The 17184-nt window shown below is 36.8% G+C and overlaps 1 protein-coding gene across 10 annotated transcripts in view; it reads right to left on the minus strand.

Moving 5' to 3' along the window:
• The window catches only part of PLD1 (phospholipase D1), a 205492-nt gene that overhangs the window by 110597 nt on the left and 77711 nt on the right, over nucleotides 1-17184 (minus strand). For all 10 annotated transcript variants that reach the window (XM_065540177.2, XM_005546385.5, XM_045386628.3 and 7 more), the window contains exons 7-8: nucleotides 11602-11660; nucleotides 10405-10497 (exon numbers count right to left, since the gene is read on the minus strand). In XM_065540177.2, the coding sequence (XP_065396249.1) occupies nucleotides 10405-10497; nucleotides 11602-11660 (152 nt within the window). The remainder of the gene's footprint in view (nucleotides 1-10404; nucleotides 10498-11601; nucleotides 11661-17184) is intronic.

Here is a 17184-nt window from a genome sequence, read left to right on the forward strand (position 1 = left end):
CATATGTGGTATAGCTCAAAAAAGGAAAAATGTCAAGGTCACAGAAAGTAAATACCTAAAATACCTAACCACAAAGGTAAATATAATTACAGAGATGACACACTCATGTGGGTATAAGCTTCCTGGTTTTTCTTGTCAAATGAATATATTAAAGAAATAAGTGGATTTCCTCCAAAACTAAATTCCAAACAAAGATTCTCATTTGGGACCTAACATAAGACAACTGAACAACATAATGAATAATATTCCTGATAACAATTTTCAAAGCAAATATAGAAATTATACATTTTATAAGAGTTCTTATAATGCTCCTCAAGACAAATACCAAGGCTATGATATCAAAGGGTAACCCAGTTTTCCCAGCACTGTTTACTGAAGAGTGTGCACTTTCCCCACAGAACGTTTTTGATGCCTTTGGAAAAATCAGTAGGCTATAGATACATGGATTAATTTCTGAGTTCTCTATTCTGTCCTACTAGTCGTGTGTCTGTTTTATACCAGTATCATACTGTTTTGGTTACTATAGCTTTGTAATATGTTTTGAAGCCAGGTAGTGTGATGCCTCTAGCTTTGGTTTGTTTTTTTTGTTGTTGTTTTGCTCAGGATTGCTTTGACTGCTCAGGGTCTTTTGTGGTTTTATATGAGTTTTAGGATTGTTTTTTCTATTTCTGTGAAAATGTCATTAGTATTTTGATCGGGTTGCACTTAATCTGTAGATTGCTTTGGATGGTATGGTCATTTTAACAGTATTAATTCTTCTGATCCTCTTCAATTTTTTTTCACTGGTGTCTTGTAGTTGTTCTTTTTACCAGTCATTAGATATTAGGGTAATTTGATGCTTGGCTTTTATTGAAAGCTCTTCTTAATTATGCCATTCATAAAAACTCCTCTGATTTCTTCCCTTTTTCTTTTTTGTCAATAGATATATTTTTTTCTTTTAACTTTTACTTTAGACTCAGAGGTACACTTACAGGTTTGTTAAATAGGTAAACTTGCGTCACAGGGGTTTAGTGTACAGATTGCTTCGTCACCCAGGTACTAAGCATAGTATTTGACAGGCATTTTTTTTTCTGATTCTTTCCCTCCTCCCACCCGCCACCCTCAAGTAGGCCCTAGTATCTGTTGTTGCCCTCTTTGTGTCCATGAGTTCTCGTTATTTAGCTCCCAGTTATAAGTGAGAACATGTGGTATTGGGTTTCCTGTTCCTGTGTTAGTTTGCTAAGGACAATGGCCTCCAGCTCCATCCACATTGCTGCAAAGTACATGATTTCATATGCTGTGTTGTAGATGTACTACATTTTCTTTATCCAGTCTACCATGGATGGGCATTTAGGTTGATTCCATGTCTTTGCTATTGTAAATTGTGCTGCAGTGAAAATACACGTGCATGTGTCTTTACGGTAGAATGATTTATAGTCCTCTGGGTATATACCCAATAATGGAACTGCTGGGTCGAATGGTAATACTATTTTTAGTTCTTTGGGGAATCATCACACTGTTTTCCACAATGGCTGAACTAATTTACGCTCCAACCAGCAGCATATAAGCATTTCCTTTTTTCTGCAACCTCGTCAGCATCTGTTTTTTTGTTTGTTTTTTGATAGCCATTCTGACTGGTGTGAGATGATATCTCATTGTGGTTTTGATTTGCATTTCTCTAATGATCAGTGATGTTAAGTATGTTTTCAAATGTTTCTTGGCCACATGTATGTCTTCTTTTGAAAAGTGTTTGTTCATGTCCATTGCCCACTTTTTAATGGAATTGTTTGGTTTTGCTTGTAAATTTGTTTAAATTCCTTATAGATACTGGCTATTAGATCTTTGTCAGAAGCACAGTTTGCAAATATTTTCTTGCATTCTGTAGGTTGTCTGTCTACTCTGTTGATAAATTCTTTTGCTGTGCAGAAGTTCTTTAGTTTAATTAGATCCTATTTGTCAATTTTTGATTTTGTTGCAATTACTTTTGGTGTCTCCATCATGAAATCTTTGCCAGTTCCTATGTCCAGCATGGTTTTTCCTAGGTTGCCTTCCAGGGTTTTTACAGTTTTAGGTTTTACGTTTAAGTTTCTAGTCTAACTTGCATTGCATTTTGTATATGGCCTAAGGAAGGGGTCCAGTTTCAATCTTCTGCATATGGCTAGCCAGTTACCCCAGCATCATTTATTAAGGACGAAGTCCTTTTCCCATTGCTTGTTTTTGTCAGCTTTGTTGAAGATCAGATGGTTGTAGGTGTGCAGTATTATTTCTGGGCTCTCTAATTCTATTCCATTGGTCTATATGTCTGTTTTTGTACCAGTACTGTACTGTATTGGTTACTGTTGCCCTGTAGTGTAGTTTGGAGTCACATAACATCATGTCTCCAGCTTTGTTCTTTTTGCTTGGCATTGCCTTGGCTATTCAGGCTCTTTGTTGGTTCCATTTGAATTTTAAAATATTTTTTTCTAGTTTTGTGAAGAATGTTATAGGTAGTTTGATAGGAATAGCATTGAATCTGTAGATTGCTTTGGGCAGTATGGTCATTTTAATGATATTGTTTCTTCCTATCCATAAACATGGAATATTTTTTAATTTGTTTGTGTCACCTCTGATTTCTTTGAGCAGTATTTTGTAATTCTCATTGTAGAGATCTTTCACCTCCCTAGTTAGCTGTATTCCTAGGTATTTTATTCTTTTTGTGGCAATTGTGAATGGGATTGCCTTCCTGATTTGATTGGAAAGCAATCCCATTCACAATTGGCTTGATTGTTGTTGGTGTATAGGAATGCTAGTGATTTTTCTACATTGATTTTGTATCCTGAAACATTGCTGAAGATGTTTATCAGCTCAAGGAGCTTTTGGGAAAAGACTATGGAGTTTTCTAGATACAGAATCATGTCATCTACAAACGAGAATAGTTTCTCTTCCTCTTTTCCTATTTGGATGCCTTTTATTTCTTTCTCTTGCCTCATTGCTCTGGCCAGGACTTCCAATACTATGTTGAATAGGAATGGTGACACAGGGCATCCTTATCTTGGGCCAATTTTCAAGAGGAATGCTTCCAGCTCATCCAGTCAGTATGATGTTGATGGTGGGTTTGTCATATATGGCTCTTATTATTTTTGAAGTATGTTCCTTCAATGCATAGTTTATTGAGGGTTGTTAAAATGAAGGGATGTTGAATTTTATCAAAAGCCGTTCCTGCATCTATTGAGATAATCATGTAGTTTTTACCTTTTGTTCTGTTTATGTGATGAATCAAATTTATCAATTTGCATATGTTGAACCAACTTTGTAACCTGAGGATAAAGTCTACTTGATCATGGTAGATTAGCTTTTTGATGTGCTGTTGGATTGTGGTTTGAAGGAGACTGAGATATAAAAAACCATATAAAAGATGAACAAATCTAGGAGTTGGTTCTTTCAAAAAATTACTAAGATAAATCAAAACCAGACTGATAAAGAAGAAAAGAGAGAAGATCCAAATAAACACTATTAGAAGTGACAAAGAGGACATTGCCATTGATCCCACAGAAATACAAATAACTGTCAGAGACTACTATGAACAACTCCATGCACAAAAACTAGAAAACCTACAAGAAACAGATAAATTCCTGCACACATACATCCCCCTCAAGACTGAACCAGGAAGAAACTGAATCCTTGAGTGGACCAATAATCAGCTCTGAATTAGAATCAGTAACAAATAGGCTACCAACCAAAATACAAAAACAAAAAGCCCAGGATCAGGCGATTCATAGCCAAATTCTACAAGATGTACAAAGAAGAGCTAGTACCATTCCTACTGAAACTATTCCAAACAATTGAGGAGGAAGAACTCCTACCCAACTCATTCTATGAGGCCAGCAGCATCCTAACACCAAAACCTGACAGAGACACAACACAAAAGAGAAGACTTCAGGCCAATATCTTTTATGAACATAGATGCAAAACACCTCAACAAGATTTTTTTTTCTTTCTCAGGAATATATATATATCAAGAAATACATCTATCAACCAGCCTTCTAGGAGTTAGCACCATCTGCACAGGGATCAAGTGCCTGCCCTGAAGTCAGCCTCCCTGGGCTCCAATTCTATCTGCCACTCACTGCTTGTGCGAACTTCAGTGATTGAGCATGATGTCGAAATCTATAACATGAGGACAACATAAGACCTATAACATGAGGACCTAACAGTAACATCAAGTTCATAAGTATTCATGAAGGATTAACTGAGATAACTCACGTATTCATGAAGGATTAACTGAGATAACTCATGCACATACTTAGCACAGTGCCTGGCCCCAATACATGCGAACTATTATAACTAACCTTGTTCTAAACCATGTGAGATTATGGTCTGTTTTAAAAAGATACTTTCTGCCTGTGTTACTACTTGTCATGGCATTAAAATGCAGATAAGCCCACTTGAGCCAGCCCTCCCTTTCTCAGCCTCATCTCCTACTGTTGTCTCCCACAATGTTGATCAATGTTGGGTCTTCTTTAGACTTGCCAGGTTTCTTCTTTGGGCTCTGTTGTTGCTGTTCCTCTGTCTAAAAACTTTCTTCTAGACAATTCCATGGACAGTCTCTTGTCAATCAAACTTCTCCTTAAAAATCCTTCTACAGGCAGTCTACTGGATCCAAAAAAAGCTATTCTCCATCACCCCTGCCTCATCACCCCAACTCTACTCCATCATGTCCTGCTTTAGCTTCTTTGTTGCACATCTGGAAGTATTTGTCTTCTTGTTTATTGTCTGTCTCCTACAGTACAGCGTAAGATCCCTGGGAACAGGGAATGTGCCTATCGCGTCTACTACTATCTGCCCAATGGCTAGCATTATCTTCTAGCAGCCCAGAGCAAGCTTTCAGGCAAGGCCACCAACTCACCTAAAGAATGGCTGGATGAATGGATTCCAGAGAGTAAATAAAACCATTTAGACACTATCACTGTCTAAAAATTTTAATTATTGGTACAGCTCAGAGTTCACTAAAGTAAACACTAAGTAAGAAAGTGCTAAGAAATTAAAAATAATGGCAAAAACCACAATTACTTTTGTACCACCATAATAAATGCTAAATTTATTTCTTAACATCTATGTATCTCTTTTTCTTAAGACATTATTTGAGATAAGAAAGTTAACTTCCTACCAGGTGCAGAGAAGTTGCTCAATAAATGTGCTGTTGAAGCAGATGTTCTACATTGTAGGAAGAAATGTTTTCTCTGTTTGTCTTTTTTTAAACTTACCTCTCAGACAAGGTCATTATGAGACCTGATTGAAAGTTCAATTTCCTTGTTTGCCTTACTACAATTTGTCATAGAATACATTAAAAAGTGATCAGAATGTATTTTTATGGGTACAAGTAAAAAAAAGTTATGAAGGAGTATCACCTTTAAAAGTAAGTCTCATTTAGACATTAATAAAATAGTTGTCTTGGCCAGGTGCTGTGACTCCCACCAGTAATCCTAGCACTTTGGAAGGCCAAGGCGGGCAGATCACTTGAGCTCAGGAGTTCAAGACCAGCCTGGGCAAGATGGCAAAACCCCATCTTTACAAAAAAATACAAAAATTAGCCAGGTGTGGTGGTACGCACCTGTATCCCTGCTACCTGGGGGGCTGAGGTGGGAGGATTGCTTGAGCTCAGGAGGTCGAGGCTGCAGTGAGCCGAGATTGTACCACTGCACTCCAGCCTTGGTGACAAGGTGAGACCCTGTCTCAAAAAAAAAAAAAAAAAAAAAAAAAAAGCCTGTGACTCTGAGAAACTTTCTAAACTAATTTTGTCAACTATATGTTATCCTCTATATATGCTTTCTGGTATTTTAAATCCCAAAAATGCGACTCAGAGAATACTTATTATTAATATGGAACCAGGGCTTTAATCTTCACAGAAAGATGTACACAATTTACAGTGATGATACATTTCATTCCAGGGAGGATCGTATCTTTTTAGATTGTCCTCATTGACTTATTATGTAAACTAGTTCAACCATTGTGGAAAACAGTGTGGCGATTCCTCAAGGATCTAGAACTAGAAATACCATTTGACCCAGCCATCCCATTACTAGGGATATACCCAAAGGATTATAAATCATGCTGCTATAAAGACACATGCACACGTATGTTTATTGTGGCACTATTCACAGTAGCAAAGACTTGGAACCAACCCAAATGTCCATCAGTGACAGACTGGATTAAGAAAATGTGGCACGTATACACCATAGAATAGTATGCAGCCATAAAAAAGGATGAGTTCGTGTCCTTTGTAGGGACATGGATGCAGCTGAAAACCATCATTCTCAGCAAACTATCGCAAGAACAGAAAACCAAATACCACATGTTCTCACTCATAGGTGGGAAGTGAACAATGAGAACAATTGGACACAGGATCCTTCCTGGTGTGTGAAGGATCATCACACACCGGTTCCTATTGTGGGGAGGGGTTAAGGGGGAGGGATAGTATTAGGAGATATACCTAATGTAAGTGACGAGTTAATGGGTGCAGCACACCAACATGGCACATGTATACATATGTAACAAACCTGCACGTTGTGCACATGTACCCTAGAACTTAAAGTATAATAATAATAATAATAATAAATTTAATCCAAAGTTTAAAAAGAGGGGGCATATTTCTTCTATGTAACAAAGTATTTCCCTCACCTTTCCTAGCTGCTGCTTCTCATAAGGGTTAAATCCAAATGTCAGTTTTTCAGGGAGCCTTTCCTTGACTCCCAGAGCTAAAGTCACCCTCTCTAATCCCCAAATCCCTCACAGAACATTTTTCCCCTTTAAAGCTCTCATCGCTACCTGAATTTATACAATTTACATTAATTGTCAGCTTAGTGCCTGCATTTCCCCTCTAATAGAACTCCATGAGGGCAGAGACTTCATCTTGTTCACTACTTTTTCACAAGAGTATGTCACAATCTGGCATACATTAGGCACTCGATAAATGACTGAATAAACCAGACCATGGCTTCCATTCCTTGAGCTGATGCCTTCGGTTGGTTGAGTTGTCCCAGAAGTAAACTCTGAGATACGGATGTATACAAAGGAGCTTAATAAGGGGGCACCAGGAAGCACCATTAGGGAAGGATAGAAAGAAAGAGCAAGGAAGGAAGCCACAGAGAGTGGATTTTCATGCGTTTTATTGTGAGCAACTGTGCCGTAACCCAGCTGAGGAACGCTGGGACACAGTGTCGAGAATGCTGCAGAATCACCCCACCTGAGGAGCAGGGGCTGGACTCTGATCAGTTCTTGGCTGATGGCTGCTCTGGGGAGCTGCTGACACTTAACAGACTGCTGTGCACACAGACAGATGGGTTCTGACAGCCTCCAGAATCTTTGGTCAAAGAATCACAAATGCTTAAGGTTACAGTCTGAAAACTGTGGTTGGTATGTAGCAGCTGATTTGGGCACTTAATTACTAGGGAGGAATGGTCAGAAGGAATCCCCAAGTTTCTAGAAGTTAGAGAAGTGTATTTGAAAGCAAATACATTTTTTAGTATATTATTTCCCTTTTTATTTTAGTAAAACTTTTTTCCTTTACAAAAATTTTCAATTTTCTTTAATCTTCTGATCTTTTCCTTATAATTTCTTCTGTCCTTTCAAAGTCCACAAAGTAAAGGCCCAACTTAATGGTATTTTTTGTTGGGAGTATATCTTAAATTGATATGTGTAAAGGTAGATGCCAGTATTAATTTTATACATTTTGAATATACACATAGCTCAATTCCACATTTATCATTTTCAATTTGGGGGAAATATTATATATACAGATAAAATATTTATAACTGATTTCTTAAGTGTTGTAATAGTTTTTCAAAACCCCAGTACATTGTTATTGCAACAGTTTTTGTCTATCATTTGCCAAACTTGGGGGATACAGATAAGAATCAGATGAAAATATTGTTCCTCAAGGAGTTTTTAATTGGTAAGACGTAAGACATAAAATAAAGTTTTCTGTCTATATTACACTTACCATGATAAACATTTTTCACAAATGTAAGTCTAAAATTACCATCCCTGAAGTCTGCACAATTTTACTTAAGTTTTTTTTAAAGTGTACAGTTTAGTTTGATGTTTAGCATATTCACAAAGTTGTATAACCGTCACCACTATCTAGTTCCAAAATATTTTCATTGGCCCAAAAAGAAACCCCATACTAGTATCAAATTAATACAAAGCAACCTCCTCCCCATTCCCTGGAAACAAACCCTTTATCTACTTCTGTCTCTACAGATTTGTCTATTCTGAATATTTCATATAAATAAGAATCATATAATATGTGCCTTTCTGTATCTGGATTTTTTCATTTACCATGTTTTCAAGGTTCATCCACATTATAGTATGTATCAGAACTTCATATGCTTTTTCATTTAATTTTAAATTTTTATTCAGATGAATTCACATATCATAAAACTTACCTTTTAAAAGTTTACAATGCAAAGGTTTTTAGCATATTCACAAAGTTGTGCAACCGTCACTACCATCTTATGTCAGAATATTTTCATCACCCCATAAAGAAACTCCATGACCATCAGTGGTCTTCATTTCTTTTCTTTTTTTAATTTATTTTTCATTTCTGTGGGTACCTAGTAGGTCTATATATTTATGGGGTATATGACATACTTTGATACAAGCATACAATGTGTAATAATCACATCAGGATAAATGGGGTATCCATCACCTCAAGCATTATCCTTTATGTTACAAACAATTCAGTTATACTTTTAGTTATTTTAAAACATACAATTAAACTAGTATTGACTATAGTCACCTGTTGTGCTATCAAATACTAGATCTTAATTATCCCATTTGTTTGTATCCCTTAACCATCCCCACTACCCGCCTCCATGCTGCCTTTCCCCCAGCCTCTGATAAAATCTCCATGAGTTCAATTGTTTTAATTTTTAGCTCCGACTAGTAACTGAGAACATGCAAAGATTGTCTTTCTGTGCCTGGCTTATTTAACTTAACATAATGACCTCTAGATCCATCCATGTTGTTGCAAATGACAGGATCTCATTCTTTTCTATGGCTGGATAGTACTCCATTGTGTATATGTACCACATTTTCTTTATCCATTCATCTGTTGATGAACACCTGAGTTGCTTCCAAATCTTGGCTATTGTGAATAGTGCTGCAACAAAGATGGAAGTGCAGATATATCTTCGATATACTGATTTCCTTCTTTTGGGTATATACCTAGAAGTGGAATTGCTAGATCATATGGTAGCTGTATTTTGAGTTTTTTGAGGAACCTCAAACTGTTCTCCATAGTGGTTGCACTAATTTACATGCCCATCAACAGTGTATGATGGTTCCCCTTTCTCCATATCCTCACCAGCATTTGTTACTGCCTGTCTTTTGGATAAAAGCCATTTTAACTGGAGTGGATGATATCTCATTGTGGTTTTCATTTGCATTTCTCTGATGATCAATGATATTGAGCACCTTTTCATACACCAGTTTGCCATTTGTATGTCTTCTTTCAAGAAATGTATATTCAGATCTTTTGCCTATTTTTAAATCAGATTATTTTTAAATCAGATTTTTTTTTCCTGTAGAGTTCTTTCTGGTTCTTAATCCCTTATTCCACAGGTAGTTTGTAGGTATTTTCTCCCATTTTGTGGTTTATCTCTTCACTTTGTTGATTGTTTCCTTTGCTGTGCAGAAGGTTTTTAACTTGATGTGATTTATTCCTTTTACGGCTGGATAATATTCCACTGTATGGGAATACCACATTTTTGTTTATTCATTCATCAATTGATGAACATTTGAATTGTTTCCACTTGTAAGGCTATTATCCATAATACTGCTATTATAATACTGCTATGGAAAAGTTTTAGTGTAGACATATTTTTTTCAGTTCTCCTAGGTGAATCCCTGGAATTGCTGGGACATGTGGAAACTACGTTTAACAGTTTAAAGAACTGCCAGACTGTTTTCCAAAGTGGCTGCACCATTTTACATTTCCATTAGCAATATCTGAGGTTTCTCTACAGAAAATATTCCAGTTTCTCTACACCCTCACCACCATTTGTTATTGTCCATCCCTTTGATTATAGCCATCCTAACGGTGTGAAATTGTATCTCACTGTGGATTTGATTTACATTTCCATAATGACTAGTAATGTTGAGCATCTTTTTGTATACTTACTAGCCATTTGTACATCTTCTTTGGCTAGCCAATTTGTGCCTTCTGTGTCCTTGGGTTTTCATGAATATAATTTGTACACTTAGCCTACAAGTTCAGCTTTGGGTAGAATATTTAAATGAATGCTGGAACTTGGATTTTAAAATATAACTAAAAATTTCTTCTGTCATGACTTTTAAAGGATTTATAATTTAAAACTGGTATGTAAAACTAACCCAAATACCCAGTGTATTAAAACAAACAAACACACAAAACTTACTAATTCCTACCTTTTTGACCATCTGTAGCAGGCTCTTCCCTGACCACAGCAATTCAAGCCTGGTATTCTGTGTCCTCCAGATCTTTTCATTATCATACCTTCTCTGAAATAGACATAAAATTAACCCATCACCTTCAAATTTCCTGCTCCCACTTAGCTTGTATAGCCTCCCAACATGGGACTAAATAAACCATCTCATTCTCACATGACTTTCCTCCCTACTCTCTCCTCCTCGCTCTCAACTAGCTCAGTACCCTAATTGTTAGGCTGGGTACTCTAGAGATGAACCCTAAGATATACTGGTGAGATATAGCCCCTTCAGCATTCGGGGCGGTGTGATTCTGTTGTGCACTACACAGGACCTTAAGCATTCTGTCTCCTGGCTCTAAACGTTGAGTGTTCCCTCCTCAACATTGTGACACTGTGACAAACTAAAAAAAGACTCCATGCATTTCCACATGCCTGCACAGGGATGCTTTTACCTGCTGTTGAGACCATGGTGCATCTCACACACAGATTCCAGGACATCCCTGCGTCTCTTCACACACAGTTCTAGCAAACTAACAAACTAGTTGAGCTAATTGAGCCATGCCAAAGGAAGCAGAGCACAGCTACTAGTTTTGAAAACAATATCTTAATTCTGAAAAATGTGACAAGAAAAAGCAATAACAAAGGCTAAACTTAAAAAAAAAAACTTTTTGAAACAACTATCAACAGTGCTCTTAACTAGAACGTGAAACTTAAGCTCTTTATGTTTTCAAGCTCTAATATTGTGAAGGAAAATCATAAACTTCCATCTGGTTATACAACATATATTTTACATAGTATTATTTTAAAGTAATCATTAAAATGAGTGTAAACATTTAACTTTATAAGGGATTATAAAAGGAGATCTTATATATTGGATTTTTAATGTATTCTCCTACACATCATACTTGCTATAGGTATTGGACACTTCCACTGTTGGGTTAGAAAGAATCTGTGCTGTAAGCACATGACAAAGACAGTGGAGCAGTTGCTACCATTGTTTATCACGGGAGATGCTCTGATTTGTATGAGTAATTCCATCAGTTGCTTTAACTCTACTGGGGAGAAGAGAAGCTAGCAGTAAAGCCAGGAGGACTCTATCACCATGGCATGCTGCTATATTAAGTGTTAATGCATATCAACTTTTCATACTTCTCTTTCAAGGTTTATTGCAACTTACATGCCCTTTGGTCCCAAATCATGGATGAAAGATAGCTGGCTTATATCAAGAAACTCTGTCTGAAAAGAGGCAAAAAAATCCATCTTTAGCAAGCAAAACAATTCAAATTTATGCATTAAAAAACATGTATTAGGTATAGCTGTGTGTAAATACTGTTTGGTGTGTTCCACAGACTACAGAGATCAATAATAATGGCATTGCCCTAAAAGAGTGCAGATTAGAAGTATATAAATAATGAAGACACACCCTACTAGATCTTCTAAATCTCAAAAGAGTGATGTGTGCTCTAAGATACAGAGATAAAATGCTCAAGAAGCTTGGAGAGAGAGAGAGTCTATTCCCAATATTCTTTCATGTTTGTTTTTGTTGCGCAGGGTGGATATTGTGTGGCACAGTGTACACTCAAACAATAAAAGAATGTGAGAAGCGAGTGATACTGGTGCAGGACCTGGAAGATGGACTCGATTTGGGCACACGGAAATGGGAGATGAATGGGGGGCTAGAACAGAAGGTCCAAAAAGGTTATAGGATGTACAGTTGGGTTACAGTGAGTAAAATGAAGGAAAAAATGAAAAATTAAACAGGCTGAAAAGAGAGTGGGGAGGGCTTTGAACATCAGGCATAACAAAAAGAATGATTTTTAATGAGTTGAAGAGGAAGAGAATTTTAGGCCCACCTTCACTGTATTGGAAGGTTAAAAACTGTAAATATTATAACAACAACTGTGGCTGTGCTTACTGAGTGCTATGTGTTGGTGTTATGCTAAACATTTTTCATGCATTATCTCAAACCCCTTTGAAGCAGGTGCTATATTTCCCATTGTACAGAAGAGGAAACTGAGGTTTAGAGTAGGCATAAGCAAATATTTTCCACAAAGAGTCAGACAGTAAATATTTTGGGCTTTGTGGGCATACATTTCATTTTGCAGTTACTCTGCTGTTGTAGCACGGAAATAGCCATAGACACATATATAAATGAATAACTGTGGTTGTATTCCAATAAAACCTTATTTATGGATATAAAACACGAAGATAATCTAATTTTTATGTGTCACAAAATATTATTATTCATTTGATTTTTTCAACCACTTAAAAATATAAAAACTATTCTTAGTTCACAGAACATACAAAAACAGGCAATGGGCAATGGGGAGGATTTGGTCCACGGGCCCTAGTTTGCAGGCCTCTGTTTTAGAGAAGTCAAGTAAGTTGTCCAAGATGACACAGTTAAGAAAGGATTACCTCAGTATGATTAACTCATTATGAAGTCAGACCAAAGTCAGCGCCCTCAAAACTAAGCTGCAAAAGCCAAAAGTCATTCAACATTTATCTAAATCAAATTGCATTCCTTGCGTATTCTAGGTAGGTGAGAGCCAGATGTAAATGTGGAGGCATAGAGGGAAAAACAAATCAACATTATGTAATGGTTAGCATATGCAGATTTGCAGATTTTTTAAAAACGTGACAAAGAATAAGTTCAGTTCCTTACACCATGTCAATAACAGCCTTGATAGACAACAGAGACTAAAAGGATACTCTCCCAGCATTAGGAAGCAGATGGGAGACCAAATATAGAAAACACTCCCCTCAATGAAGTTCTGTGGGATGAACCACCCTAGATGCATGTCAAAGTAGTTACAGAGTTATAGAGTAGTGGAGGGCAACCACCTCCTAGCTGACATGACATCATCACAGAGGCAGGGGCATTTGATCTAGGTTTGTAAATGGGATTAACAAAACAAAAGTTTTCCATGACAGTTTTATATGTGATTGGACATATCTAACACTACTCTTGTTAAAAAAAAAAAAAAAATTACAAATATCTCAAGACTTTCTATCCTTGTAAGGTTAATTTAAATGCTTGCATTTTTCTCTTTTCTTGGGGTTATTTGCAGAAAATAGTCTTTAAAATTCAAAAAGACTTATCTTTTTAAAATCCTAAGTCAAAGGTATCTTCATACAGCATTTTTTAAATTGAGAATTTAAGAAGTCAAGGACTCACCCAGGCATACTGGCTCACGCCTGTAATCCTGGCATTTTGGAAGGCCAAGGTGGGTGGATCACTTGAGGTCAATAGTTCAAGACCAGCCTGGCCAACATGGCAAAACCCCATCTCTACTAAAAGTACAAAAATTAGCCGAGTGTGGTGGTGCATGCCTGTAATTCCAGCTACTCAGGAGGCAGAGGCTGAGGCAGGAGAATCACTCGAACCCGGGAGGCGAGTTTGCAGTGAGCGGAGATCGTGCCCCTGCACTCCAGCCTGGGCAACACGGTGGGACTGTCTCAAAAAAAAAAAACCAAAAAACAAAAACACCTCAAGGTCTTTACATTTCATTTCTTATATAAAACAGTGATTCACTCAGTATCATGCATTTTTATCTGGTTTGTGAAAACGCTTCTTAATTGGAAAATGTAGTAACCTATGGGTTATTGGAAATGACTCACAGATTGCCAGCCATAAAATCCAAAATATTTTAAAATCCTAAGTCATAACTTTTATCTCTAGCGAGCAGACAAATAATGTCAGTCCTACTTTACATTTGAAGACTATACTCTACTACAGAGGCATAACTAACTTCTGCAAAGTCCCAGAACAACCGAAGGGAAGAACAGGAAATGAAAACAAAAATCAAGGAAGCCACTAATCTAAATAAGAAAAAAAGTTCTTATTTACATAGCTGTTATCATCAAATAGCTGACAACAGAAATATTCTCCGAAATCATTCAGAAATCGTAACTTTTGGAGTATCATAACAAAACTGCTAAGTGTAAAGAGTCTCAGCCAAGTAGATAAGCACACATTAATAATGTAGAAAATTGAAAGTTACACATTAATATGAAATTTAATTTATCCTAATGGCTTAGTAAAGTTTGACTGGAGAGAGATTTTAAGAAGGAACCAGGCCTATTATATAGAAAAGAACATATCTGGCAATAAAAGTTTTTCTAATAGAGTTATCAAATTGAAAGTAAGTGTGTCAGGGTCAACTGAGAGGCAAACCTAACTAATAAAAATTAAAATTTAACAAAGATGATGTTGTCTAAACTTCTTAGTACGTCTTCAGTGATAAGAATTCTATTCTCCATTTGGGCAAGCGATTCTCAGGAATAAGAATTTAAAGATCAATTTAGCCTAACAGTATTTCACGGGGCTTATTCTATTGATCTTTTGAGTAATGTATAATCAATATCTTTTTGTCTTTGTTTTTTGGCAAAGGAATTTGTAAAATATGAATACAACTGAAATAATGTTGCAATGCAATAATGTTCTTGGCACTAGGTGGAAAGTGGTCTCAAGTAAAAAATTCCAACGTGATCTACCAATTGGATATTAAAAACGTTAGAGAAACAGAGAAGCAAAAATATTTCTATGTCAAGAGACAAACAACAAACCCGAGGGGTAACAAAAAATCCTGAAAATCACTTGGCAATCATGTACACACTGCCCCTTCCACCCATCCTTGTATTGTAAGAGAAGGGTGACTTTCAGAGGCTCCTTTTATTTCCCAGGTAGCAAAAACTCAAGTAAATGGCCAGGTGGGAAATTATCAGATACAAGGAAGGTAAGAGCATCGAGCTGGGCAATGTCCTTGTAGACTCAGGTACTCCAGGAAAGGCAGGGAACAAAGAGGACATCTAATCTATGAAGGAAACTGGGAGGCTGGACAAAGGCCTAAAGTCCTTCTAAATGCTAAGACTCAATCGTAAGAAAGAAAACATTTCCCTTAATTTGAAGAGGCAGCTGTTCAAATTAGTACAGCTTTTCCCTGTTGGAATGAAAACACTGCGTGCATGTTTATTCTTTACCTACTCTTCCCCTCAAGTTAAAGCTCATTCTACAAAACAAGGGAGAGATGAACACAGTATTACTGATCTGTGGCATGTTTTATCCAAGATTTGAAGCTAATCATCTTCTTGGGGATAAGGAATCTGAGTCACATGAGTTAAATGATTCACTTCAAGGTAGAGATATGATCCTATCAGTTTAGGGCCCTTCTCTTGGAAATTGTACAGTTTGTTCCATTTCTAAATTTCAATCTCACGTATGAAAAAGGTACATTTACTGCTCCTTATTCCTCTTATTTTAATTCCCTGGAAAATAAACATTTTCCAGTTACTAATTAAAATGCCTAGCTAGTGAGTTCTCTACCACAGCCAGCACTAATACAATTTCAGAATACAAAAGGAATTCCTGTTTGAGATTTTTTTATGTTATTACACAACTCAGATATTGGTATTTTTTACATATTTATGCTTAGAGTAAAGGGGAAATACATTTGTCCTCATTTTACAAATGAGCAAAGAAAACTGAACAAATCACCCATAGTCTCTGAGGGGACTGTCTGATGATGACTACACTAAAACACTAGGATGCTCTGTTTTGCAGAAGCGTAAGAAGGAAAAAAAAGAATTAAAATCAGAGCAAGTCTTCATAATCATGGGAGAAAAGTCTGAGCACAAACCCAACCAATGACTATAAAGTGAGAGGAAAGAACTGTCCATGTCTAATTTCAGAGGCCATTTAAGAAAAATAATGTCAGTGCTTAGAACCCTAAACCAAATTCCTTTGGCAAAAATCCTATTATACAAACACCTTTATAATAAATTTATCTCCACTTTTTTTTTTTTTTTTTAAGGCGGAGTCTTGCCCTGTAGCCCAGGCTGGAGTGCAGTGGCACAATCGTGGCTCACTGCAACCTCTGCCTCCCAGGTTCAAGTGATTCTTCTGTCTCAGTCTCCCAAGTAGCTGGGATTACAGGCGCCCATCAACACGCCTGGCTAATTTTTGTATTTTTAGTAGAGACAAGGTTTCACCATGTTGTCCAGGCTGGTCTCGAACTCCTGACCTCAGGTGATCTACCTGCCTCAGCCTCCCAAAATGCTGGGATTGTAGGCATGAGCCACCATGCCCAGCCCTATCTCCACTTTTTAAAGTGGTCTAACTTTACCAAGACATTTCTAAGCTGACCATAGCATTTTAGTTTAGTTCTCAAACTCCTGATGGTAAGAATCACTTGAGCTATTTGTTAAACACACTTGTTCCAAATACAGATCTGGATGGCCCTATAGAGATTAAGAACATATCCTGTTCAGTCCCTTGACCTCTGATCCATGATTCTATCTGCTTAAGGACCTGAATTCACTTAAAATAGGTTTGTTTTATACTTATAAAAGTGTAAATTTATTATATACATGTTAAAATAACTTTTAATATGCTTTTTACAGACAGTAAAGCATTTTTAACAAACAGTTTTTTAATATTTCTCACAATTATTGAAGAAAACACATAGATTCCAATCTCATTTCACAAATATGAGGCAGAGGCCTACAGATCTAGTCTTTAGGCCAGACTACATTTAAAGAAAAAGAACGTTAGAGAATTAATGTATATCAAATTGTATCCTGTGCTTGAATCATATTGAACAATTCAGCTGTTGGAGAGAATAATCTCAGTAACCATCAAAAATGAGAGGGAGCCTGGGTGCGGTGGCTACGCCTGTAATCCCAGCACTTTGGGAGACCGAGGTAGGCGGATCACAAGGTCAAGGGATCGAGACCATCCTGGCCAACATGGTGAAACCTT

This window comes from Macaca fascicularis, chromosome 2 (genome assembly GCF_037993035.2).
Source record: "Macaca fascicularis isolate 582-1 chromosome 2, T2T-MFA8v1.1".
NCBI classification, from domain to species: Eukaryota; Metazoa; Chordata; class Mammalia; order Primates; family Cercopithecidae; genus Macaca; species Macaca fascicularis.